Source organism: Leptosomus discolor, chromosome 13, assembly GCF_034619465.1.
Source record: "Leptosomus discolor isolate bLepDis1 chromosome 13, bLepDis1.hap2, whole genome shotgun sequence".
In the NCBI taxonomy this organism is placed as follows: Eukaryota; Metazoa; Chordata; class Aves; order Leptosomiformes; family Leptosomidae; genus Leptosomus; species Leptosomus discolor.
In genome coordinates this window covers 7951159-7978833 of record NC_141403.1, presented here as the reverse complement: position 1 = coordinate 7978833, position 27675 = coordinate 7951159, and the positions used below count along the sequence as shown (strand labels likewise).

Here is a 27675-nt window from a genome sequence, read left to right as displayed (position 1 = left end):
TGCAGGCACTAAGTATTTCTGCAAATCACTCCTTGTAGACCCATGCCAAGGACATGGAAAATTATCGACCTTTCCTGTAGCATTCAATTTAAATGACACAGAGATCTATAGTAGAATCTGAGTCCTCTAGGACAGCGTTCAATTATCTGACTCAAAAGATTGGTTTCTGAATGACTCAAGGGCTTGTGGAATAAGTAATCAAGAAATTGGCCAAATTTGGGTAGAGTTCACAGGACTGACAGCTCTACCACTATCCCTGTCTAATTTCAAGTCTCCATCCCAAAGGATAGGGGTTCAAAGCTCTGAGAAGAAGGAAAAGTCTGCCAGAATCTTTTGCACAGACAAAACTTTTTTTACGCTAACCTTTAGGTTTTTTGAAATGGCTGTACTGTCCTCAATGAAGAAAAAGCAAAGAAAACACTGAAGCAGACACTGACTTGTAAAATTTCAGCCCGAGCAATGGCAGTTTGGCACAGTTGCAAGTTGCCTTATGTAGAGGAGTTTGCCTCATGATGGCAAGTGTTTGACAGCGTGGTGAAATGTGATCCTGCTCGTTCTGCCAATGACAAAATATGCTGGATTTGAGTTAGCATTTGTACCTACTGACAGGGGTGTTGGTTCTTGTGTAAATTAACCGAGGGTTGTCAGAGCACTGTTATCGCAGGCCTTGCCAGCCCAATCAAGGCCTGAGATTACAAATACTACTTCTAATCAGCCTGATAAATGCTGATCAAATTCTATGTTTGCATATTATTTAGGAAGAATAATTACACTTGTGTGTATATCAAAGCTTGGTGTTCTGTTTCTGACAGTGGCAAAACCAAAGGTGTGGTGAAAGGCACAGGAGCAGGGCAAGCGTGTGGGGATGGCTTTCTCAGAGTATTCTCCCGATCTTCAATAATTCACTTGTCAAAGGCTTCCCAAGCCAGACATGGTGGGTTTGTATTTACTAACCTTTACTGAACTTTTTCCATGACGTTTTCCTGTGACCTCTTGAGCCTTTGTAAACTCTTAGTGTCTGTACACCCTGTTGCAAGGAGTTCCACAGCAGAAGTGTGCGAAGAACAGGTACGTTTCCTTCTTGAGCCTGTGTCCTCCTCATTTCATTTCACTTCACGTCTCCAGCTCTTTTAGGAGGAGAGGCAGTAGCTACCAGTCTGTTCAGCTTCACCTGTCAGCCTGCAGCCACGTCATACCTGCATGCTGTTCAGTTGCATCTCCCTTACCTACGTGTGTATTGATTCCTTCAGAGAACTCCACTTGCTTTGTGGAGCTTGATTTCCAAGTTGTGTTGCCTCTTCACCAGGATGTTGTATTTGTTAACGTGTCCTCCTACCTCCCCACCTCCTTGTTATTCAAGTTTATGCTGCCTTGCCTGATGCAGGCATCAAGCTTACTGTAGTGCTTCGGTGGACGTTGGGAGTTAATTGTTAGGAATGAAATAAAACAGGCAGCAATCTGTGATGGGTCTGTCTCCTGGATGCTGTACAAAAGATATACGTAGAATGGTGGAAATACAGGACAATATGAATATGAGAAAAGTAGTGAAACAGGTTCTCTGCAAGGAAGGCCTAAGTAGACTTAGACTTTTCAGCCTGGTGAGAGAGCACAAAAGGGAGAGTAGAGTAGAGGTTTCATACCACAGACAGGGAATCGTGAAGGAATCACAAGTGGCGTAGATGGGATGAAGGGCAAGCAATACCATTAGCTGAGAGGAAAGAGGAATAGTGGGAAATGGGTTCAGAACAAGCTAAAAGAAAGCAGTTGTTAATAAAATGTGAAATTAAGCTGTGGAACTCCTTGCCGTGGCATGTTGTGAGTAAAAAAGCTTACATGGGCACAAGAGGGGGCTGCCGAAGTAGTGGAAGAGAGGGCTATTAAACCTGTATCTAGCTCAGGAAGTCCCTAAGTCACAAACGGTGATACTTCCCCAAAATACTGCACGGTTGCCTTCCTCATGGTCTGCTGTTGGCTGTTAACTGGAGCAAGGATGTTGGGCTGGTTGTGGTTCTGCTCTGACCCTCTAGGACCATCGCTGTGTTCCGATGGGTATTCAGGGACCCGGAACTGGAACAAACCACCCTGGCTAAGCCTTGCTGTCACAGAAACCGTGTCTGTCCCTATGAACCTGTAGAGATCCTCCTGCAAACTAGTTACCTTTTTTTCCCCTCTGTTCACATCCCTGTGACCTGTAAACTTAAAGCCAGTGTTTTGTTGTCTAGGAACCCTTTTAATTTCCAGCCTGAGCTTAACTTTTGATAGGCTTGTCCTTTATGCCAGCCCTGCTGATTGTCTCATTGGTGTACTTCAGACCTTTTGTCTTTCTATTTTTTTGGTCAGATGTTTTGGTGTGCTGTCCCAAATACATTTGTTGTGAATATACACTACCAGATTTATACATAGCGTTTCCAGTAAGGTCTTGGTAGTCCGCTGTAGTGGCATGTGTCTGTCCCTTTCTGCCCTGGAAATACAGCTGCTTTGTTTGATCATTGTATTTTCTTTCTTTCTTTGCCAGCTGTCTTTAGTGACTTTTACTAGCTGCTTATAGGATGGTTATACACAAACTTCTTCCTTCTCTGCTACTTCCAACTACTTCATCACTTTTCAGCAGAAGCCGCTAGTCTCTGAGTGCATTGCTCTGTCCTTTGTTGTTATTTCTCATCCCATTTCTGTCGTGGCTGTCCCTAAGATTTGTTGCAATTTTCCTTGTGTGTTGTTTCAGTCTGCACTGTACTTCTGGTACCTCCTGCTTTTGTGTTTTCTACGTATTTTGGTAGTGCTCGCTTAAAGGCATAAAAAAGTTCTAATTGAAAATGTTGAATCAGAAAAGACTGAAGACCAGTCTTGGCAGAAGTCCATGAATAACATCCTTCCACCTTTCAGAAAGAAATCTGTGTCATCTCCTCTTGATCTGCTGCTTTTCCTGCCATGCTGTTCTTGAACTAACCCCTCTCTCCTCAGCTCAACGAACTACTGCTCAGGTGGTAGTATATCAGATTTCTTACTGAATTAAACTAGAACTGTTGTGCTTCCTTTGTATAAAGACTATTTTGTCATGTTGAAAAGTTGCGTGTTTGACATGGTTCAGCTTTTAAGAATCGTGTTATGTTTTACTCGACTTTCTCTTTACCTTCATGTTTTCATTCTTTCTTTGAAAACATAACTCAAGCAAGAGACCATGCTGTCATCGTGAGTTGTATGTCCAGATTGCTTTTCTCCACCTTTCCTCAATATTGAAATGAGGCAAAAAGGGTTTATTTGTATTTGATGCTGCTCTGAGCCTCTTCCATCTCATCACATGGCAGCCTTGCTTCCTGTTAAATCAGAAAATAGTATTTCAATATGAAAGGTAAGGTTATATAAGTATAGTAGATACTTTCTTTTTTTTTTAAAAAAATTCACTTTTCAGAAGCCCCTGTGTTGGTCTGTCTGGTTGGTAGCCATCTCTCATGCAGAGGACTGTAAACTTCTATGTTATTTTCACTATAATGGGGAGAGTGACTCGAAACAGTTGCCCAGCGCTTCTCTCTCTTGTGGTTGTAGATGTTTGGCAAACTTGATTCTGACCAAGTTTATTCAAGGAAATATATGCACCGCCAATAATACGAGCTTAGTCATTTAGTACCTCTCATCACCCCTGCTAAGGTGAGAGCGTCTCACAGTGCCATGATACTCTGTTAGTCTGTTGTGCTCAATCTGTTCTGCCAGGAGGGTTCCCCTCACCGCCCTCTTGGATGCTGGGTCTGCAAGGTGGAGGTGGTGCCAAATTCCCGTGTTTAGCAGGGTGCTGAAATTTCTGCTGTTCCTGACACTGATTGACTGCTCAGTCCGGTTAGTGCCAGGAGATCGCAGGAGATCTGCGGGTGCAGTTTCTCAGGGATTTGCGGTTTGGGCTAGAGCTGCGGGAATCCCAGCCTGCTCATCCCTGTACCTGAGATGGCTCTTCTCTGCCGCCTCCTGTGCTGGCTCTAAGTCACTCCAAAGACTTAGACTGCACAGAAGTGGTCAGCACTTTTTCTGTAGGGTTAATGTGACTGTTTTAGCTCTCTGGCCTGGTACACTGCGTGGCCAGACAAGCACCCGTGCAAAAAGGAAGGGGAGGGAGGAAGAAGCACCATTCCCTGAACTGTTTCAGTGTGGAGGCACGCTCAGAATAAGTTCTGGACAGGCTGACAGAGTGCTGTCCTGTGCTGTCTTCAGCATGCCAGCTGTGTCCATCTCCAATCCCAAAGCATTGGCCAAGGTGCTGTGCCAGAGCTGTTACCCCCTGCCTCCGAGCTGCTCATGGGTGCTTGAGCCTGGTGCTGCTTTCGCCACCCAGCCCAGCCTCCAGCAAGGAGGTGGCTTGTGTCCGGCCAGCCTGGGGTGTTGGCTGGGCACGGTTGCCTCTGCCTGTGGTCGACCCCAGTAAACAAGGTGCTTGCTTAGGTGGAGTTCCTGAATTCTGGAGATAGCTGCTTTGCTTTTGGGATTGGGTCCAGAGATGAGAAGGTAACTGCTGAAGCTGCTTGCCAAGGCGGTGATCAAATCTGATTGAGGGATCAGGCCTTGAGGTTAACTGGCAGCAATTATCTGTACCATAGCTATACCCATGCTGAGTGATTCTTCAGTGTTTTGTTTTGTGTTGGTTTTGTGTTGGGGTTTTTTTGGTGGGTTTTTTGGTGTTTTTTTTTTTTAAAAAAGTGATGTTTTACAGCACTGGTTTCTGTGGCCCTGTAATTCAAGGGAAGTATTAGCACTTGTCTTTGCAAGTACAGCTTTTTGGGTACAAACTGTAAAGTTTTGGTGACAACTGTGGTAACAGTGAGACTGAGGTACAGATGTCTGACACATTCTTATATTCCCATTTGGGATACAGGCTCCTCTGAAAGCACCCCCTTGCTTTGGTAAGGAAACAAATGATTTCAGAAAGGGAAATGTTGGAATCACCAGGTTGCTGTATCTGTTTTGGTGGCATTGTAGCATTTTTCTTAGCCATTCCTTCACATAACCCTAACTCTTTTTGACCATTTTGTACCCAAGCCTTGAGGAGACGTTTCCCCCCAGTGCTAGTGGTGGTGGCAGCTTGTGCTAACTGGTGGGGCTGGGAGAGAACGGTGTAGTGGGGCAGAAGGATGGAAGACTGTCATCGCTACAGGTCAGAAATAAGTGTGTTGTGTGTGGTCGATAATATATAGCAAGCGTGGCTTAGTAAGATGAGCTTCCAGCTCTCTCTGCAGGAGAAGGGGTGCATACCTTTCTTTACTCCGGCAGATTTCTGCGGTATGATAGGAGGCAGGAAAGAAATGTAATTTCCACAGCCCAGTTTCTACGTGTTACTTTCTTGTGTGTGCTTAATAATAGAAAGCTTGGGTGGGTGCCATGCCGTCAGACTGTATTACCCAGCGTTAACTGGTCATGAATCCGCGCTTCGCATTCACAAGTATTTCTTTTTTTCTTAAAGACTGCTCGTTTGTGCAGTTACAAACTCTGATGGCACGGGCACGAGTCTCCACACCTCCCTTGCCTGCCCTCTGGTACTCAGATTTGGGTAAGCAGGGCAGTTGCGGTTTGAAATTTGTAGTTGTAACATTATCTGTTAGAAGTAAAGAAAGAAAAAATCCTGCTAAAGCAAGTAGCATAGACCACACTAGATCTGCTTCAGATAAGTCTGCCCATTATTGTGTGCAATTAGACGAAGTGTTTTAAAGGATTAGTGGATATTATAAGAGATTGGTTAGTGGTAGGAAGTAAGGCTGCCAGTGAAATTTTTCTTCTAGAGTCCAAATGCAAAGATCTCTTATTAAAATTTATCCAATTGTTTAGCTTTTCTTAACAGAAGGTTCATAGGTCATAGAAACAAGTGCGGTATGAAATTTCAAACCCAATAGTCACCTGCTTTCAAAGAAAAATATGTAATATTCCCTCATTTTAGAAGGCAACGCAGTTATTTAACTACTCCTTTGTGCTGTCAAAATACGCCTGTTTGTTTACATTCGTGTATATAGTGCACTGTTTTGGTTTTCGGTTTGTTACTTCTGGTTTTAGCTGCAGAAGCCCATAGAGGTTCCCAAGGATTTCGCTGGCTTGCTTTCTAGCCGCTTTTTCCTAAAAAAAGGTGACCATACCAAGGCTGTGAATAATCCTCTCTGTATTCAAATCTGTTGGACAGGGAGCGTTGCCTTAAAGTTTGTTACTGTTCCTGCTTTGCCTCTGCTTTACTTCATTTCACTTTTTAGCCCCCCTTTTCCTCTTCATTGTTTTAGATATTTTTGGGGGTTTTTTTACAAACTTGTCACCTGCCAGATAAAGGGGGGTCAGGGGGAAGAGATTCCTTTCTTATAACTGTTTTATTAAGAGAGGCTTATTGTTCCTAACCCACCTAGGAATTTGTCTCTGCTTCCTTAATCTCCTTCTGCCCCTGTCTCCGAACCTCCTCACCTTCATCCTCATCACTCCTCCCTCCGTGATCTTGGTTTTGGAAGGAGCCGGGAGGCGTGGTCCGGTGCCAGAAGAGCTCAGTGATTACTTACACAGGGAAGCTTCATCCCGTCCAACAAGTATGCTATTTGTAGCCTTGAGGGATATATCTAAAGGGCACAGAGTTTCCACTCAAAATTTAAGTAGATTAGATTATGTATACGTATTTGTTGTGACTTGGCAGGTATCCCAGTGCCCCAGGTCTTAAAACATACACTTCGCTATACTCGAGGCAAGCTCAACTGCATGTTTCAAAAGATGGTCTGGAGAGATGGGAGGCTGCTGTTTGGAGTTCACAAAAGCGTTATCCTCTCTAGATCTGATACGACACAGGAATTCTGACTACTGTTCTGTCTAGCCCTGTGTTTTGTCTTGATATTAGCTGCTATCAGATGCTTCAAGGGGTGGTATAACCGTAAGATACAGAGAAGATCCTCTCTTACTTAACTCTCTGCTCCTTTGGATTTTGTCTTGAAAAAAAGAGGGTTGGTGTTATTTTTCTCTGAAGCCCTCTTGAAATCGTATTACAATTCTGGATGATCCGGTTATCTATGTCAGTCTTGTCTGTCTAACTGTACGCTACCTTCTGGCAGTAAACCTTGCAGGCTAATACTTTGCTCTTAAAAAACAAAGTATTGGTGTTTAGTAGTTTAAAATTTGCTATGCTCTGGTTTTGTTGAATGCCTCTCACTGTCATAAGAACTCATGAAACGGTCTGAGCAAGTTACTCTACTGCTAATTATTTTAAGAGTTGTTTAAAAAAACGTAAAAATACAGCCTCAGAATTCAGGTGCTGCAGATATGCTGGAGGGAACCGTGAAGTTAAAACAGCTGTATTTTATGAAATTCTGTTTGGTATGGCACTTTTCCTTATAAGGTCCAATGACCAATTGTTTTGATTATTTAGAAGGAAAAAATTCCATGAGAACTGTTACTGAAAATGACTAACTTGGCATTAGTGATCTGTCGCTCTCTTACAGCATTTGATGCAATACTGAAGTTAATTAAGATAGCTGAAATATCCAGTTAGCCCCTCAGTGCTTCTGCTGTTCATATGTGACCAGTTTATTACATTTTCTTGTAAATTGCTAATGATATCTGTAAATAAAAACTCCTTCTGTTTGTAGTGGTGTCTTCTTAACATCCAGGCCTTTGTAAATAAAGAAGCAGCCTGTGTATCTCACAGAAAGCTCCAGCACTTGATTCACAGTGCCCAGTGACCGGCAGGCTTTTGCAGCAAGGAGCTGAAGTGATTCCTTGGGTTTTGCCATTGGAGCAGTGACACCTCTGAAGGAGGAGGGTGGTGCTGCGGTTGCTCATGGGCAGCGGAGGATCCGCAAGAGCAGAGCGGCCAGGGCTGCGCGTTAGAAACGAGGGGTGGTCAGGTCAGGTTGCAAGAGAAGGGCATGCTTGACAGAGAGGTAGGCTGGATTTAGCTAAGTGGTTTTGTTTCTTTATTTAAGCAAGAATTGGACGTTGTTAAAAATGATATGCTGAAGATCTGAGCTGCTTTTGCTCGACATTGCAAAGGGGTACGTGAAAGAGATGGGACCAGGACTTAGCAGATCTGAAATGTGTGTCCACCTGAACTGTTCTTCTGGCATCTCGGTGGCTTGGAGAAGATACGCTGCAGAGCAGTTGCTACAGTTGCTCAAACCCATTTGTGGTACCTATTAGAGTAGTCTCTTAGAGGCACACGATGAGGAATAACAGATTGTGGGTATTTTTTTTCCCCTCTGCATGATATTCTTCCTGTATGTTGAAGAAATTATTTGCCCTAACAAACAGAAACTGCACGCAAAATTTAACTGCATTTTCTTTTTTTACTTCTATTTTGCTTCTTGAGGTATGGAAACATAGGATTCACTCAGGCAAATAATGGGTAGAATCGTCCCTTTGTGAACCTTAAAATGGAGGTAGCGAGAAAGAATGTTGAGGCTGTAATCACTGGGAAATAATTAACAAAAAACAATTTACTGTGTCTTAGTCCACAGTAGGATGTTACCTTGAACACACTTCAGTTCCTCTTACAGCTTCATATGTCCATGCTGAACTTCATTCTCAAAGTTGTATCAGAAAGGACTACTTACTGTAGTAAGTGCAATAAGTGCTTGTTGCGGTGAGTTAGCTTCCACTCTAAGGTTTCTTTGGGGTAATTGCTTATAATGTGCTGGCGTTTGTATTTCTTCCCACTTGGCTCACTGTCCATGTCCTTCTTCACTCCAGGATCATCCTGACTGCAGGTAGATGCTGCATGCATGCTGGCAGGTAGTCAAGAGTGCTGCTCTTTGCAGTGGGGGTTGTAAGCAAGTTGGTTGTAACGACCGATTAGTTTTGAAGAGTCTGCCCAGGGTCTCGTGGCCTCTGGTTCGTGTGTGTCTGACCCTACTCGGATACGAATCGTTACGGGATGGACAGGTATAGGTCACTGCCCACATAAACGAAAGTGAGAGAGCGCACTTGGACCTGGCCTCAGGGATGAATCAACACAATGGGCCACAAAGGATGTAGCAGAAGACCAAGAAACACAACAGGATTCTTGATCGGTGCCCTCGTACGTGCTCTGGGCTGTGGTTTTACAAGTGACATTGCCACCGAATCCAGGAGTGATTTATTTTTTTTCCCCCCGGGTGGTGCACAGTGCCACAGCAGAGGCCCGAGGTAACCGGGTAAAAGCCCAGCAGATCCAGGTCAGTAGCCTCACCTATGCCATAGTGTCCAGCTGGGCCTGGGCCTGCTGCAAGCACTGTGACTCATCAGACGTGAGCACTACCCGAGAAACAGCTACAGGATCCTGCTGAGGCTGGAGGAGGAAACCAATCCAGTAAGTATTGCATGCCCAATTGCACAGTAACTTCACAGGAGGGTTTAAACTCCTTTTGCTGGAGCGGAGCGCTCTCGCTCAGGTAGCAGCCTTCCCCTTGCCGTCTAACTTAGCCATTCTCAAGCTTAGATCAGACTCTTGGTTTATCTATTTGCTGTGGGCTCCTCATCTACGTGGATGCACTGTCACTCACTGGCCACCTGCGAACTTCTGCACTCCAGCTACTGTCCCTGCATCCCTTCCTTTCTCTTGCCCTCTCACCCAAAGCAGCAACCTTTACTCTTGGTATCCCCTACCCCAAAATTTTACATGTCATATCCAGCAAATTCTGTTCAGTCTTCACTCAGCTGTCCTTGCCTAATTATCAGTCCTGCTGTACTGAAGGACTTCTCAGGAACTTTACTGTATCAGCTCCCTTGTACCTCCAATGTCTTCTCCTTCCCCTCGTTCTCTGCGCTCTCTACCCTCTGTGTAAAAGATCCATCCCATGAGTTACTCTGTCCCGTAGCTACCTTGCCCTATTTGGGAAGCCTGGAGGTCTCTGGGAGGAGAGAAGTGACCCTGCTCTTGGTGCTGATGCCACCACACAGCACGCTGCCTGCTCCCTGCCTGCCTTGGGGGGCCCTGGGGCCGTGGGGAAGGCACGGAGCACCCCAGCCCAGCTCGACGCAGCAAGGAGCACGCCCGTCCCAGCTGAGCCGGAGCTGCGGCACAGCTCACCTCCACGCTCCCTGGAGCTCAGGGTGCAAGGGGAGAGAGGTGGAAGGCTGGAGGGAGCCGTGTGTTTGGGGGGATGCACGGACGTGGAGGATAGATGGCGTTACATGGGACTGTGTCCTGCTGCTGCTGCTGCCTACGCCCCTGCCCGTGCGACATGGCCTTCGGGTTAACAGGCGTTGGTTTGCCTTCCTCCCAGCCAGTGTCGTCTGTCGCGCCTGTGCTGCTGTCTCAGGGCGTCGTAGTTTCTCCAGTACCTGACTCCACAAATACAAGAGCTCTTGATCACACTTTTTGATGCTTTTGCGTTTTTCATATTGTTTGGGTTTCGGGTTTTGTTTTGTTTTATTTTACCTTTGCTTCCCTCTCTGAAATAGCATCCTCTCATCCGTCTCATTTAAAGCGTTAATGGTACATTTCTTTGCTGTGTCAAGGCCCAAACATGAGTTGCACTTTCCTGCCTCCTTTCTCAGCTGATTTGATCTCCTCTCATTTCCTCCTTGCTAATCACAGCCTTCCCCAGCTTTGGTTATGCTGCCCCCCTGCTCCAGACCTTAGTCATGCTCAGAGTGTTTATAAATCTTAACGCAGTCTCAAATATAGAGCTGTGCTGTCACGGAGTTTCATTAGCGTGCTCGGTCTTTGCTCAGGGTGAAGTACACGAGGAATTTGGAACTGCGTTGCTGCTCTAAAGCGTTTCTTTAGTAGAGTGAGCTTGTGTGTCTCCAACAACTGCTGCAGGATTTTCTTAACTTTGCTGTGTGTTTTACAGTGATTTGTAGGAGATATAAAAAGAGTGAAAAGAGTGTGTGGGAGGGAGATTTGACAAACATTGCAGGTAAAGGAGGTGTTGGCGTTTTTTCTTTCTTTTCTTTCTTTTTCTTTTTCTGTAAGGAAACGCTCCTCTAGCACTGCTGGCTGAGGCTGGTTGATAGGTAGCCTTGCAGCGTATTATCGCAGTTTGCCCGTTGTCTTTACAACAGAGGCCCTTAAGTCTTGCGGGAATTTGCTAGGGAGTTATTAGGGACAGCTAGTTGCACATGTGTGCAGTTACAAATGCATTGCCTACTGTGTTTTTTCTTTAAAAAAAAAACCCAAAGCAGAACCCTTTATACTCAAATGCCTATCCAACAGTGTCTGACCATTTCAATTTTTGAAACAATAGCAACCAACTTACCCCATTACGTATGTCCCAGAAAAACCTACAACAGCATATGTAGTATGTGGAAATAATTTGGAAAGCATCTTGCAGTTTTGAAGGGAACACGGTGAAAAGAAAAGTTGGGGGAAAAGAATTTGAATGTGGTCATGAGGGAAGAAACTAGTTAGCAGTATTAAAATAGAGCTTGTAATGAGCGGGGTGACTAGTAACATCTTTATTTATTCTGATTTCTCTTAGCACATAAAAAAGCTGCAGTCCATATGAAGAGGGGAGTTGTTAGCTGAAAGATAGCCCTCAGATTTCAGAAGATAAACGAAAGGTGGATCTGAACCTTGAAATTGTCAGCAGGAGGTTGCAAAGGCAGAGTGGCGAAAGGAGGGTTTCCTGGAGAACTCCCGGAAGATTGAAATGGATTATGCAGTTCTGGAAGGGGACAAGAAACAGGCAATACAAAGGTGCTAAACGTAAACAGCTGTAACAAAACACTAGTCAAGCACTTTTACCTCCGCCACCCTGCAGAACATAGAAGATGTTCCATGTTGAGACCCTGTGTCAGTTCAGCTAATTAGAAATGTTTCCTGACAGCCTTCAGGAGCTCGTGTACATCATCTAGAGGAGCACTCCTTGTATGACCTACTTTGTTTTTAAGGTCATTATTTTTTTTGTTGAAAAAGCACCATCAGCTAAATCAGTAAATAAATCAGTAAATAAATCCATTTTTCTGAACACCTGTCTGAAAACTGAATTGAACACACGGCTGTTGTAAAACTCATCTCTTCACAACTTTTTTAAAATAAAATTAAACTAAAACATACCTTTTTGATTGCAAATTTTTTGCTAGCCTAAAGCTACTTTTCCACAGCGTGAAAGGAGCTCAAGTGCCTTGCCGGAGAGCACTTTAGAGGAATACGTTCTCTGGGACTCACAAAAACATCTCCATTTCATGTTTCCATCTGCCCTCCAGGATTTTTTCCCATAACGTGCATGAAACATTGATGCATACCATACAGTCATAGGACTATTTTTATTCCATCTTTTTTGTCACCAACTTCCTTCCACCTTTCTGGAAGCCTGCCCCAGTTGCAGTCTGCAGCTGTTCAAGGCTAAATCTTGTGTGCGTGTTTTTCTCCCATCGCTTGATGTAGGCTTGGAAGTCAGGGAAGTGGAGTTTGCTAAGCTTTAAACAAACAAAAAGAGGAGCGCTCTTAAATGCCCTGGTGTCCTGGACTGTGGAGAACAAGAATCACCTTGCAGGACACAGGTTTTTCATCACAGACCACCTGTTATCAGTACTGGTGAACGCGTACTGTGTCCAGCAGGACTGTGAAGGAATATGCCATCGTGTTGGTAAAGTCTTAAGCTTGCGTTTGGGAGATGGAGCTGGGGTAGAGTAGGGCAACAGGTATGCGTCTCACAACCTGCTGCTGTGCCAGTAGGGAACCCTATCCCTTCAACGCTGTCTGTGACCACCTGTGTGTTGACATGACGCGGAGAAACCTCCTTGTGCTACTGTCAGCCAATAACAAGCTGATTACCTTGTGATTTAATGGTAAAGTTGTTTGGTGACTACATCGTTATGACATTTCATCAGGCTGACATGAGCTCCCAGATTGGTTTTCTGTTGGTGCAGCTCCAGGGCAGAATCTGTGCGGGCTTCTGGCAGGTTCTGCCTTTGCTGCCTGAAACAGAATCCGGTAGTTGCTGCCAGTCACCTGAATCCAAAAATTTACTCCAGGTGACTGCTCTGGATACGGGCTGCCTGGCTTCATCTCCCTCCACTGTGTTCAGTCGTGTAGCTCTAAACTACGCATGACTGCTTTCGGTTGTTCATTAACCTGGCATCAAATCTCAGAATTCTTGTAGATTCAGATGTGCATCCCAAAATCTCTTGCATGACAAACTGGAGCAGAGCACTGTGAATGAACCGCTCAACGCGCCGAATGGGAGATGGAAACAACTGCAGAGCTGTGCACTTACCTCGTTAACAAGCACGAGAAGAGGGCACGCAAGCGCTCTGTGCAGTCACTTGGATCAGAGTAAGCTGTTCAGGTGTACACTGACATCATTGCATAGACAAAGCTGGTACCTGAACAGAGTCAGAAATAGGCTCGGTGTCTGTGCTGGGCAGGTTCTGAAAGGCTCAGTGGTTACAGCTTTGAAGAGGGATTTGCTTTGTGTTACCCAAAGCATTCTGCATCTTTAGTTATCCTTTCCTAAGGCTTTTGTGGTTTAGCTTGTGGGGTCGTTGGTACAATCATCCAGCTGCAGCAGTAGTAGCAAAGGCCATCGTGACTAAACGTGATGCTTTTTCTTTAATGTAAAGTTTATTTATGAACAGTTTTGTTTTCAGATAGAACAGTGACCGTAGGGTGTATTGGAAGATTAGTGGCTGCTTGGAAATTGGGCGCTCTTTCCTTGGGGCTGGGATAAGAGGCAGAGGAGGTGGGGCAACTAGGATCAGCATTTTAGTTGGAATAGCTCCAATAAATCATATGAAAATCCAAAGTTGCAAAAAAAACAATGCTAAACCCGCAAGCAGTGTTGCTCAGGCAGTGTGATTCAGGGCAGGACTGGGCTTCTGCTACGTTCTTTGGACTCCTGCGTAGCCCAGGATGTGGTGTATGTACTGGGGAGACGGCCCTTCCTCTCAATTGCTTTATTTCTGTGCTTCACCAGCTGTCTTTTTTGTCCCAAATGTGAGCTTCCCAACCATCTAACCTAACCTCATGAGGGAAATCTAACTCCTGTGAAAGGCCTTGTCCTAGTACAGTCCTTGCAGCTTCTACGTGGTATTGTGATTTTTTCAAATACCACCACCTTGCCCCTCTTATTTGAGCTTATGTAGCTAGGAGGGTGAGTATTACCTTTCTTCTTTTTTTTTTTTTTTTTTTTTTTTAAACATTAGACAAAAATTAAGGTAGGGTAGAGCATTTCTCCAAGCCCAAATGGCGTATCACTAGTTGGATTATTGTAGTCCCATCTTTTCTGACTTACAGTCCATGCCTGTTTTACAGACTTTACTATTTAAAACCTACCCCTGCCTTGTGGCACCCTGTTCATTTCTCCGGCACAGCCAGTTCCTTTGTGCTGCCTGCCTAGCACACCTTCAAGTGAAATGACAGAGCTCTTCGGCAGGTTTTGCTTTTTCAGCTTAAATGAGGAGCACAGCACAAAGTGGAGTGGCTGGTGGCTGCTTCTTTCTGTGCTGTTCTGGTTCAGACCATCCCAGTGCAGACCGTCTCTCTCTGACTGAGCAGAGATCACTGGCTGCACAGAATCGTGTTGAGTGGTGACACGAGTGGAGTTTGAGTTCACCAGTGTCATTGTGATTTCCACCTCGCAGAGCACCAGAAACCCTGTTACTTGACCAGTTAGTGAAACTGTTAAAAGCATCTCACGTCGTGATTCAAGTTAGAGGACTCAAAAAGCAGAACTTGTAACTTCCTCTCCTATTTAGTTGTGCTTTGCAACCTAATTATGTTGTTTAAATGGTACACCTGAAAGTATTCCAATTTAGAAAAACCTTCTGAAATACAAGTATGTAAAAATCACGGTTTTGGGGGCAGGCCTGCACCAGGCAAATCTGAAATCTGTACCAGGCAATTTTGGTAGATGCTATAATAAAGCATAGAATTGATGGCCACCTGGGTAGGTATGATTATTTGGAAAGAGTCAAAGCAGCATTTGTAATGGAGAGCCCCGTCTAGGGAGTTGGAGTTCTTTGGGGGCATCAGCAAAAATTAAAGATGTTCTGGTTCAAAAATCAAAGTGAACTTTATCAAAAAAGCTTTTTAAGGAAACTAAGGAGCCATAACATAAGAGGGAAGGTCTTTGCACAATGACAGATGAAAAGGTACGATCAAAGGGTAGAAGTAGAAGGTCAGTTCTCAATTAAAGGAGGGTCCCAGTTACGTTCCACAGAGATCTGTGCTGTTCAACACCTTTGTAAGTGGTATCAGTAAGGGGATGCGCAACTGGGTGAGCAAGGTCGCGATGCAGAAGGGAGCCAGCTGTGGAGAACAGTTGAAGGACGTTGAAGTGCTGAGGACTGTGCAGCAAAATGGGTGATGAAATTCAGTGTAGATAAATGAGGATAACTGAGAAGCACTGAGCAGAACAGTCCTAATCATATATCAGACCTTGAGTTTGAGCTGAGTATTACCATTGAGGAGTAAGATACAGGGATTGTGATGGGTCACTCTGTAAGATCATGAGCTCATTGGTCTGCAAAACCCAACCCAAATGTTAGAGGAAAGAAATACTGACTCAGATTGAGACTATCATTACAAGAATGCGTGGTCCAGTTCCCTCCTGAGTGCTGTGTGCACTTCTGGAGCCTTCATCTCAGAAAGGAATTGCTAGAGCTGGAAGAGGCTTCGAGAAGGTCAGCGAGGATGATGAGCTACAGGGGGTGGCTTCCGTATGAAGAACGCTTCTGTAAACTGGGTCTTGGTCTGGGAAAGGAATGAATTGAGGGCAGTGTCATGGAGACCTGCAGAGGAAGGAAGAGACAGACTAACCACTGCCTTTCAAAACAAGAACATCCACGGTTAGGAGGGAAGGCAGATTTAGAGCCTTCGAAAGGAAGAGGTTCTCCATAAAATTAGTAATGGAGAGACCTGTGGGACAACTTTGGAAGGTATGCTGTAGGTATTAGAAACTGATACACTTTCCAGGGGGCGTGTGGGTTTTGCTTGGAAGGGCGATGTGCTGAAAGCTGCTAAATTAACAGGACCCACATATGGTTCAGGAAGTCCCTGATACCGAGGTAGTTAGAGGTCAGAGGAGTATCGGTGAGAAATACCACACGTTTGTGACCTGTTCTGTACTTTGGGCTGTTACTGGAGACAGAATACCGGCCTAGATGTACCCTTAATCTAGCCTGCACACCTAGTCTCATTTTAAGACGTCTGGGGACAAAGGAAAATAATGTTCCTTACCACCATCAGTTAATTCCTGGTCTTGTTGGCGTATAACCTCACACACACCTTTAGGACGTGCATTTGTGTTTACTTGTACGTGTACAGGATTTGCTTTTGATTAGGGTTTATTATAAAAATTGCATGGTCCTGTGTGCAGACTAAATAGTAACCAAAGCTTGCTTTCAGAGAGCATCGTCCCTTTAAAAATGGGTGCAGATTATTCTTGGGAAGAGGGTGGTGGTGTGATTCCAAAATACATGAAAGCACTTTTGCAGGTTTTAAACGTTCTAACAGTAATTACAGTATCAACATTATTTGTATCACAGCCTCTCCAAAGTTTTAGAAATACATCTATGCAGTGCCATAGAGATTCTTAAAAAGCCCGTAAAACCACAATCATCAGATGGGTTAACTCTAGGCAGCTCTTGTTTCCTTTAATTTAGTATATAATCAGGAATCCTTTGGAACATTCAGTAACCAAAACTGAGCTCTCAAGATTTAAAGTAGACCTAAGTAATTTGAAACATGGAAAGCCCACAAAGAGATGCTGGATAGTATTGTGATTTTTTTTTTTCTTTAAATTACAGACTATTAGGTCGTGATAAAATAAACGTTGGTAAGTTCATGGTCTACTTTTCCAGAAACTTAAGAAGAAAAAAAAAAAAGGGGCAGGCATGATGGAATTTTTTTTCTATATTCTGAAAAAGGTTGTGTAATATTCTTCCTAGTGGAGCATATTATAAGAATGAGTTATTTTCTAAAATAAAAAGCTGTTTGTCCTGACTTTATTACATGACTGTAGTAGAGCTTTCAAGAACTGGGAATAGTCTTACAATCATCAGAAAAACCATGTTGTGCTTAATAGTCAAATCTATCTAAGTACCTATTTTTATATGATGATTAGTGTCCCACAGCAGTCTAGTGGGTTTTTTTCTCTAAATGCTTGCTTTATTAATTAATAAAAAGTATGTCTATTTAACAGGTGTTTACTGGTGGAATCTGTGTATTTACTGCTAAGAAGAAAAGAAATGTATTTAATCGTTTTAGTGCATTTGTTCCCCTTGCTGCCCATATTTCAAACCACTAGTTTGAAAGGATCAGGAGCTTTTTTCCTGCTTAACTTTATGCAGTTCCAGTAAGTTTCTCTATTTTGTGCATGTTTTCCAAAAAGGAACCAACAGAGACTTTGTTAAAATTTTGAATTGGTGAAATGAATTCTTGTATTTTTCTACTTTCTGTATAATACTCTTTGTAGCCTGCACACAGTAGATGTTAGTAGTGTGCTGTCACTAACAGCAGACTGCAATGGTTGCCTGGGTTTAGTTTTGCTGCTTGTGTTAATTCATTATGTTCTAGATGTTAGGCTGTTTCCCTGAGGCGTAAAGTCTTGTGTGTTATTATCTCTAAGTCATGCTTATGTTTATACCTAAGATCGTTGGGTAGATATTTTCACTGTTTTGCCCACATCATTCCATTTTCCTGCAGCAGCTTTCACGGGCAGTTCTCCCACTGCATGCGTGGATTTGGTTGTGCCTTCCTGCAGCCCGTGCACACCCTCGCTGCTGTCCTACCACGCTCCCTCACCCACCCCTCTGTACTGTAGGCTAGAGCTTGAATCCACGGAGAAGGATTTCTCTGAACTCAGCTGCCTGCTATAAGGAGAAGTCCTGAAGTTCAAGATAAGATAAATACAGCCATGTATATATTTTAAAACAGACCCCGAACTCTCTGTTCTTTCGTGATTAGTTTGCGTATGTGCGCGTGCTCCCCTTACGTGAAACACTGCTGTACGGTAGGGCCTGTGCCTACGGCTTCAAAGGGTTATTTACAATAACTGCTGTCGAAAAATGCAAAGGGCCAAGTGGCATCACCCGCCTTCAATGCCATCCTGTCCCCCCAGGGCTTCCTCATGGACCCCTTTGTCTTTTCATGTCTCTCTGCCAGCTTGTGAGAGGGCAGGAGCTGTAAAACCCAGGTGATTCCCGGCTGCTGCCAGGCAGTGTACCCGCTGGCTCTCTCCCTCTCTCTCGCTGCCCACCCTACCAAAGGCCACGATGGCCGGAGGCAGGGCTCTGGGGATTGGCCTCTGTCTCTCCTGCTGTTTGGCAGTGCCATGTGTATAGGCTGTCATGCCAGGTGTCTCTGTTGCTTAGGGCAGAAAACATGTGCATACATGTTGCTTGCTGTTCAAATCTCTTCCAAATTACACAATAAAACAGGCAGAAAATGAAATGGGGTAGCGTTTTGTCAAGGTGCGAGCTCCTCCTGGCCTAGGCAAGCTTCCTGGTCAAACCCACCTTCTGGTTAACAGTCTCACCCCAGCAATGCCCATTCTTCCTCTTCCTTGTCCTCCAGCATCAAAGTCTCAGCTTGAGCTTCCAGATGTAGGAGAACTCAGGCCACAGACACCTCCCTTTCTTGTCCCCTTCCCCCTCCAGCCCCATCCAGCCGAGAACAAATGGGGGAGAATCAGCATCTTCTGGCCAAAGACAGGGTTCTCCTTCTAAATGTGGGCAAGTGTGAGCAGGCTTCACTGGCTGTCACCTTCAAAAAGTGACGAGCTGTTCAAATAAATGTGGATCAGGTGGGCTGTCAAGAACAAAGGCTGATGTAGACCCCTGCATCAGTCAGAAGGCTGACTTCTAATTCGATGTGGAGAAAGGCACCCCTGAAGTCATCAGTGCTTCAACGTCTTTGCCAGTTAAGCGTGGATTTTTCTTACTGCTTGACTGTTTCCATTGGTGGGATCAACTTCTTCAGCTGAGATCCCCCCTTACTGAAAGTTAATTCTCTGTAAGAGGGACCTCTGAAGTCCCGGGTTGGCTGCTAGACCTTCTGCAGCTACTCCGAGATGAGGCTTCTGCTGCAAAAAGTCTAGCATTTTTCTCCAAAGTCAGTCGGAGCTCCTGCTCCCTCAGAGGTCAGTGCAGGTGTGCAGTAGGCACATTGCTCTGTGATGATCCAGGAGGGATGGCTGCAGGTCCCAGAGTGCTGTCCTGGAGCAGTGCAGGCACTTTGCCACTGAACACCCTCAGCCCCTTCCCAACAACTGTCCCAGCAGAGGAGTCTGAAGGAAGGAGGGTTAAATCTGCACCTCCACAAACTGGACTGCTTAGGGAGAGGCTGGCGTGTAAACCCGCAGACCAAGGAAAGCAGGAGGGGGCGAAATCGTGCTCCTTCTTCAGTTGCCTTAACCCAGGGGTAGATTCCTTCATCTTCAGGAGCTCTGGTGGCATTTGTGCTATAGTAAGAGCCCCGGCTGAGGGGGCAGATGTGGTGAGGTTTGTAGTTCAGCTCTGCCGCTCTGTAGCGAAGGTGCTGTCTGACTGTCGCTTTGGCTCTTCGGAGCCACGGTGAGCGGCTACGTTGACTGTCTCTTGCTGATGCTTCCTCCACCTCGGCTCCCCTGGGTGTCCCTGACTGCTCAGACAGAGCAGGTTTCCTTTGTCAGCATTTTTTTTAGATACAGAAAAGAAGAAAAATGGTTACGTAGCACTACAGTGATTGTGGCTCCTGCAGGCGTGTTCTCCAGAGAGGCACCACAAGCGATCTCTTGTCCTTTGCTCTCTTTGTCCTTTACTGTTGGCAAACCTGAGAGGGGTTAGGCTGGGGCATCCCGAGCTTAGTTTGCTCCATTACTACCCGGAGCAGCAGCAGCTCCTGGCTTCCTTGGGCTACACGTGTTCCTCCTCCTCCTTCCCAAACCAGGATGCCAGTCTGTGTTTCAGCTTTCCAGCCCTCACAGCGCGCTCCCAGGTAGGACATCAGCTCTTGCCCACGTATTTCTCTCCCGCGGCCCCGCTCCCTTTCATCAGCCACAGCAAACCTTGCCAGCTCCTTCACATCGCCATCTAAAACCCCGAGACGGGAGCGCAGGTTTGGGAGCAGCAGGGCTGCAGCGGCCACTGGAGAGGCACGGTGGTGGCAGTGGCGCATGTCATGGCTCTTGCCCCACGGCGTGACCGAGGAGCAGAGCGGGTCGCTGCAGACCGCGTTAGGTGGCGCGGTGACGTGCGGGGCACGTTCGGGAGCGCTTTGCCTTACGCCAGTGCCGGTAGCGGTTGGGAGGGTTCGCAGGCACAGCCTGGATGGACGTTACTGGCTGCCGAGAACTTGATGCTGTTCATGTGAGTATGTGCTCACCTGGGATCTGGTGGACAGCACTTCTTAAAGAATCGCAGTTTCCATAGGGTAAGTAACTGCTTTTCATTTTGTTTCCTTAAAGAAATATTTAAAACCCAGGATGACTCTGTAATACTATGAAATCCTTAATCGGTTCCACGGTTACTGTGATTCTGATGTTTGTAGGACCCTTCCTGTGGTTTAAAACAGATTAATTTCAGGCATTGTAGCTAGATTCGCTGTTCTGTATGTAAGGCACAATGACAGATACTGTGTTCTCATTATTGCTCTCTTATTTTGAAAGAAAATAACCATTAAACTGGTGTTTTCTTTTACTGTGCTTGGACACTCTCAAGAAAAGTAAGAAATGCAAGTTAGGAGGATTATTGGTTGTATTCATGTAATGTCATCATTATCCTTTTAGTTTAGATCTCAAGTAATGTTTTAAAACATATTCAAGTGCAGCTACATTTTCAGATTTTTAAAGATGAACTGTGAATTTTGTAAAAAGTATGTTACTCTTTTTTCATATTAAAAACAGGAATAAATTATTTAGCTTAGGGTTTGTTTGTTGTTTTTTTTTCTTTGTCTCCTTAGATGGTAGAAATTCAAATATTGTCTAACCTGGAATTGTGTGGATGTTTGGAGAGTTAGCAAAATTAGTGTCTCTCAGATATTGGAAGATCTGATAAATTCTAATAATTATAATCTGACAAATTATAGAAGTCATATTTTGTTCCCAGGTGGGTTTGGGGCATGTGCACATGACAGTGCTTTTTGCAGTGAGATGCTTCTCTACTTCATGTGGAGAGTAAGTCGAGCTTTGTTGTTCATTAAAAATTGTTCCCATCTCATCTAGTTGAGCAGAAAACCTAGTAACGCTGCCACTATAAGCAGGTGTGAGATGAATGGTACATCTTTGTCCAGTATTCTGCCTCTGAGATTTTCTAGCACCAAAAGCTTCTGAGAAAGGTGGTCTGAACATCAACATTATCATGGACGACTTGTATTCTGTGCTTAAAAAAAAAAGACTTTTATCCAATAGCTGGTTTATTGTCACAAAGCATGGGAATTTGTTATTTCCCATTTTTGCTTAATCCTGTCAAATGTAGCAGATGTTTTCGTTACTCATACAAACTTGTCCCCTTTTGTGTGTGTGTGGTTAAGCTCCTTGCTTAGCAATGGTCTTGTAGAAGCTGTGATCCCAGCTAATCGTAGGTGTAGTGTTGCCCTCGTCTGGATCCACTGCACTGTGATTTTGCTGTATCCGTGAGGTAACGAATAAGAGCACCTGACCTTCCTCCTTCGTTCTCCTCAGCATTGTAGCTACATCTGGTGTTTGTCTTCCTTATGTGCTTGTTCCAGTTGCTCCAGCTGCCGCTGATCAGTGGTCTTCCTGTGCCTCCCTCCAGTGGCTCTCTGAGGGCATCCGTGTTTTGCTAGAACGACTTTAGAGGTGTGGTGAGAACTGAGTACCAGAAGTATTTAAGAGAAGATGTTGAACGCTGTTGAGAGGGCATTATAATATTTTAGATAGAATTTGGGGTGGTTTTTTTGAACAGGAAATGGTCTGTAGCTACCAATAGTGGAGAGACTGAGTCCATGAGGACTTAGTCCCTTACGTTTATGTGACTGTGTTAAATATTGTCTACTTATTGTAAGCTTCGTTAGTAGAAATATCTGGATAATGAAGGTCTTTTCTGCTGTGGTAGTTGAAGATGTTGAGATAGGCATCGCAGGGTAACTAATTTATAAGGGTCTGCTGGGAGAGGCAGCGAGGAGTCATCAGCATGTTCTCCCTAAACAAAGGTGATTTTGGGACCTCCAAAAGAGCAGGTATGGGTTGTGCCCCCTTTCTTAGTTGAAAACAAAGCTCTCACGTTTTCTTTGGGTACTGGAGCTGTTTCTACCTCCTGTCTGTATGTACCAAGCACCAAATAGATGCCTCTTGGCTGTCAGAGAGCTCCAGTCGGTTGCTCTGAAGCACTTCTGCCTTTAATAGGTGTTCAGGGACACCGGTTTGCTCACGTCCATGCCTGCCAGCAGAGGAGGCCGGGGCTGTGCGAAGCTGAACTCGGTACCAAACGGAAGAATGCTTTACTGGAGCGAATGGGAAGTGAGAAGGGAAAATGGTTTGTGTGCGGGGAAATGTTACGTTACTCCAGGGCTCCGGCCAACTGCATTCAGCCTGCTGTGCCACGGGGGGTGTGTGCACTGTGCAGGGCTTCGCCCTTATGTATCTGCAACAGTCGGAGGGGTTAAACTGTCTCGTTACAATGAGGTGCTGAACGTGTTTTCCACGTGTGCCTGTGTTATCCAGGAGGCCTTCTAGCAAGTGAAGGAAACCAAGCTGCACATTTACAAATGGATGGTGGCAGGAAAAAGGGAGATAGAAGGGAAATTCCAGAAAGGCCCTTTGGATTTGCTCAGGCACACCTAGACTTGCCCTCTGTTGGGATCTACCTGTAGCATGTACATCATTAAGAGGCTTTTTTTTTTTCTTTTTTTTTTCTTTTTTTTTTTAATTAATTTTATTTTCCTTTGCAGGTCACCTTTTAAGCTGCTATTTCCTGTATAATTAAGCAAAATGAAGGCATTAGGTTCTAGTAAAGCTGGGCCTAATCCAGAATTCTTCTCTTATTCAGTCCTTTCTGAGTGAGAAACTCAAGTCTGGGCCCAGCATTTTACATGTTTCGCTGTTATTTCTGAATTATTTGTGGTCTGTGGATTTTGTTTTGTTTTTAACTTTATTGAAAACTCCTTTGGTTTTGTCTAATTTTATCTCTTTATGTGTTACTGTCCAGCATAGCATTAGTTGAAATGATGTAAGTATACTGCAAACTGAAGTGCATAATTGCTACTGATAATGCAAGAACGGTTGATTCCTATGGTTTATGATTAACAGTACATCATGTTCTGTGCATGGGTTGGATCTATCCCTTTTAACTTCTCCTTTCCGATTCTTTCCAACCCCCGGTCTTGCCGCATCCCAGCCTTTCTGAATATACTGGTTTCGCTGGAGTCTAGTCCATTCTTCCTTTTGTTTTTCAGACCAGTAAAAATGGGAAGTACTGGATTCTGGTTTCCTCCAAGAAGAGTCAGCGGAACTGGTTAAGACCAAAATCTGAGGACTTTAGTGGGCAAACATCAGGTGTGCATTGAACAGAGGCTGCTTTAATCCTGCTTTAAGTATATGCTTCTTTAAAAATAGTATTATATATGAGCTTTTGTGTAATGTGTTTATTATATTTGATACTGCGTATAATCATTCGTCCTGCAGTTGCGAAAGCACCAGTAAGAATGAGGATTTTAAGTGATAATATGTTGAGACACAAACAGGCAATATTACTCATAAAATTCTTTCAGCTGGTCTTTGGAAAGTGTAATATTTGAGGATCAGTGGGTTTATAAGTTTTATCTCCATTGCTCAGTCTATATATCCACAAGAAAAAAAAAAGAAAGTGATTATTTGCTATTCAGAGAGCAATACTGAAGTTCTTAATCGCCTCGTGTTGAGAAATGGTACTGAGATAATAATGCGTACATATTTTTTAATAAAACGCTGTCGTTGTCAAAGCTTGGATCCACACCATATTTGTTCTAATGATGCATTTTTAAGGACACTTAAACACAGTTCAAAGTCAGCTTAATTAGTTTTGATCATAGAGGAACAAAACCTGAATTCTTCATCCATGTGAACGTTCTGAGTTACCTCTGGTACAGCAGCTAGGTTACCTGAAGTTTTGGAGAAAAGCAGAGCAATGTTATATTGGCCTGAATATAGGATGGCCTCCAGCCTGAGGTGTGATCTTTGCGTTGAGAAAAGGAGCGAGAAGTTGTCAGAGTTGTTAATTTAACAGTTAAGCCTCATATGCTGTTCCACAACAAACGCGGCTTTTGGCCTTGCATCAGACCCTGCGTGTCACCCTTCTGCATGGCCTCCCATCTCCCCAGCTTGATGCACGTTCAGTTCCACCCCGCCTGCCCCCGGCGTTACCAGCTCACCCCCACCCTCGTGCCCTTAGATATTCCCAGCGCTCCCTGCACCTCCCTGGCCCCACAGCCCCATCCTAGTTCCATCCATCGTCCCTCCCCGCGGCAGCTCACCCTCTCTCCCTGCCAAGCTGGGCCTGCTTCCCTTGTCACCGGCTGGGCACCGAGGCCACTTGCTGCCGAGCTCTGGACCAGGCATGGCCAAATTAACCATGCTGCCCTGCAGCAGGCTGTGGAGGCAGTACCCTCGCCTGTTGCTGCTAACGCTGTCAGGCTAGGTCTGGATTTGGCAGAGGGGGGGTGAAAGGGGTCATAGCCCTTTTTACTACCCCGTTGAGACCACTAGCCATGCAGTGCGGGCCACGGCTGCTGCACTGTCGGCTCGGCGTGGTGGGTCTCCTGTAGGTGCCTGTGTGGTGGAGATAGACCCTACATAAGTGTAGATTGGGTTGGATTTTTTTTCTCCCCACCGAACTTCCTTTGTCAGGAGAGACTAGGCTAAACCAAGATTTCATTCTATATTCAGGCCAATGTGCTTAGAAGACCAGTGTGTTCATTTACAGGAAAGCAAAATTAGTTTTACTGCCAGATTCCAATCAAAGCGTATATTGAAAACTATCTTTCAATCCACAAATATATCACAGCTGTGAATCGGACCCTCCTTTTGATTACATTGATGGCTTCATTGAAGTCTTTGGAACTGGTCTTCATTTACTTCTATTGCAGAAAATTATTGCTCCCAAGTCTCCAAACAACTTTTGTTTTTTCACTTGCGAACTAGATAGTTGATTGTGAGACAGAAAATAAAATTAAGCTGATACTTTGAAAACCTGTGTATGTTCCCACTCATGGCACTGACGTCTCCAGGCTTCGTCCCGTGAGTGGGAATGAGTCCGAGACAAATCTGAAATCGTAAGAGTCCTTAAAGAAACACCTTTTCTGTCACTGGGTATCTTTAAGCGGTTAGTGGTTCCCTGTAAAATTTGGGGGAGTAAAGGTGGTCTTAAAAAACTTAGTGCTTAAAGAAGGTAGCATAGTTTAACCTGCCATTCAAGGACTTTAGGGTTGAAAGGCAGCAAATTTCCATCTTGGTGTGCCAGTACTTCTGTTGTAAAGATAAGGGAAAAGTTATGGGGAGGAAGAGGCATAGATAAAGACGTACTCTGTGTGCATGTTTCAAGTGAAGATCTCAGTCTGAAGATTTCATAAAACACAGACATTAAAGAGGCGTATCCCCTTCTCCCCCTCCCTGCCCCTCCAGCCCTGCCCTGCCCTGAGGAAAACACAGGCTCTCCTTCCTCCTCCCTTTATCCCAGGGCCACGCTGGGGCTTTTGCAAGGCCCGTTTGGTTTTGCCCCATCGTACCTGGGCGCTGCTCTCCGCTCCCCTCTGGAGCAGTTGCCTCCCCCCCTGTCTCTGCTGAGCCTCAGCAGGGCAGAGCGGACAGCTGAGGCCGGGCCCGGGCCGCCTCCAAGCCATCCAGCCTCCCCTCGCTGGCAGCGGCGAAGAGGCCATTTTGTTTATCGGGGAGATGGCGTTAGGTCGGAGCAGCTGCGGCCTGGTGCTGCCGGCCGCCCGGCTCCACCTGTCCCAGCAGCTGCTGCCTTTTCCCCTGCCCCGCTGCTGGGGGCTGTGGGGGCAGCCGGCCACCGAGCCCCCCGGCCCAGCCCCTGCCCCCGGCCTCGGTGCCGCCTGGCCCAGCCGCCTCTGGCCCAGCTGCCCCGGCAGAGGCCGGAGCGGACAGCAACTGCGAGCCGCGACGCCGGGGCCGGAGCGGGGTGGGGGGTCGTTTGCCGCTTTTGAGGGAGAAAGGCCAAATTTGGGGAGCTTTCCGGCCCTGCCGAACGCTTGCGTTGAGTGCCATCCTCCTGCCATCCTCCTCCTCGCCCCCGCTGCCACAGACCTCACGTTCAACCCTTCCCACAACGGGTAGGGCTGGATTTTGGTGTCTATAGCAGCAATTGTGCTCCGATGATGAAAAAAAGCTGTTGGCTACCCCTGACAAAGGAGGGCTGTTGAGCGCCCTGTGATGGCAGGCGCCCAGTTGCTACTATACGTTACCAGATGATGAATTTAAAGCTCTTTGCCCGCCCGTCAGGCACCAGCATCATGCACATCCTTTAGCCAAAAGCCTCTGGTTTAGCTCATGGTTCCCAGCAGGACTAAGAGCCTCCATCCTGAGCTAGCCTAAGTCTGCACACTTAGAGCCCCTACGTCTTGCAGGATAGCATGAGGAGGGTGGGGATCTCCAGTGCTGGGCTGATAAAACCCTAATCTATCTAATCTGTCCCTAATCTCTGGGATTTCTGTTGTTCATACATCAAGTCTCTGTTAGAAGAGGGTAAGCTTACAGGAGAATTTCACCTGCCGTTAGCAATCACTGGCCACGCATACATTTTACTAGCGTAGGTGCATAGATGTGCAGCAATCGCAGCGAGGAGGTACACCCGAGGAGATGAGCTTTGCCCCCCCAGACCGTCAGCATGGGTACCGCTGCTGTTGGCGCAGGTTTTCAAACGTTTCGAGGCTTACGGGTTTTCACTTCGATCACTGTGTGTGCGTGCGTGCGTGCATGTGTCAGTGTAACCACCACCGGCGCGGCTGTGACGCCTTTGAAATCCGAAGCTCTCAAAAGCCGTCCGGGTAGGTGGGCTCTTTGCCTGACGCCTCCCGTAATCTGACAGAAACGTAGCTGCTCTCCATCAGTGCTTGAGGGGAAGGTTGTGAGGTGTGATTTTAGGGCATATGTGGATCTGTTCATCCTGAGCAATGCGTTTTAAAGAGTTGCAGCAAATAGTGTAAAGAAACCTGCAGGTATTACATTAGACCAGCTGAACCTAATTTTATTTTTAAGTTTTATTCAGAAGCATCACATAGCAAGTAAACTTCAAAATCTAAGTTTAGTTACAAACTAGTTGTTTCTTATTTTTTTTTTCCAGTCCCCTTTTGCTTTCTTTTACGACCACATGAAACTTGAGAAGCCATCTAAAGCTAAATCATTTAGTGGAGTTGGGCAATTCCCAAGTGTCCAACAAGAAGGCCTGGTTTAGGCTGCGATGGCCACTGTCATTCCTGGTGATTTGTCAGAAGTAAGAGATACCCAGAAAGTCCCTTCAGGGAAACGTAAGCGTGGTGAAACCAAACCAAGAAAAAACTTTCCTTGCCAACTGTGTGACAAGGCCTTTAACAGTGTTGAGAAATTAAAGGTTCACTCATACTCTCACACAGGAGAGAGGCCCTACAAGTGCACACAACAAGACTGCACCAAGGCCTTTGTTTCTAAGTACAAATTACTAAGGTATTAAACTCTATTTATCTTTCAGATTATATTATCTATTTTATGTTGGCCGTGTTAAGCCGTGTAAAAGTATATATTTGTGTACGCCTTCAGCTGATTGCAGAGAGGATGTGTTAATTAAAGTAGCCATTGGATTGTTTCTAGAATTCTAAATTACCTAAGTTTGCAAGCTAATGTC

General features: G+C 45.3%; 1 protein-coding gene across 1 annotated transcript in view; it reads left to right on the top strand.

The window, feature by feature from the left end:
- PLAG1 (PLAG1 zinc finger) overlaps nt 1-27675 on the top strand; it is a 47703-nt gene that overhangs the window by 18082 nt on the left and 1946 nt on the right. The window contains exons 2-3 of the mRNA XM_086472611.1: nt 23258-23357; nt 27139-27497. Coding sequence (XP_086328737.1) covers nt 27256-27497 — 242 coding nt within the window. The 5' untranslated portion in view covers nt 23258-23357; nt 27139-27255. The remainder of the gene's footprint in view (nt 1-23257; nt 23358-27138; nt 27498-27675) is intronic.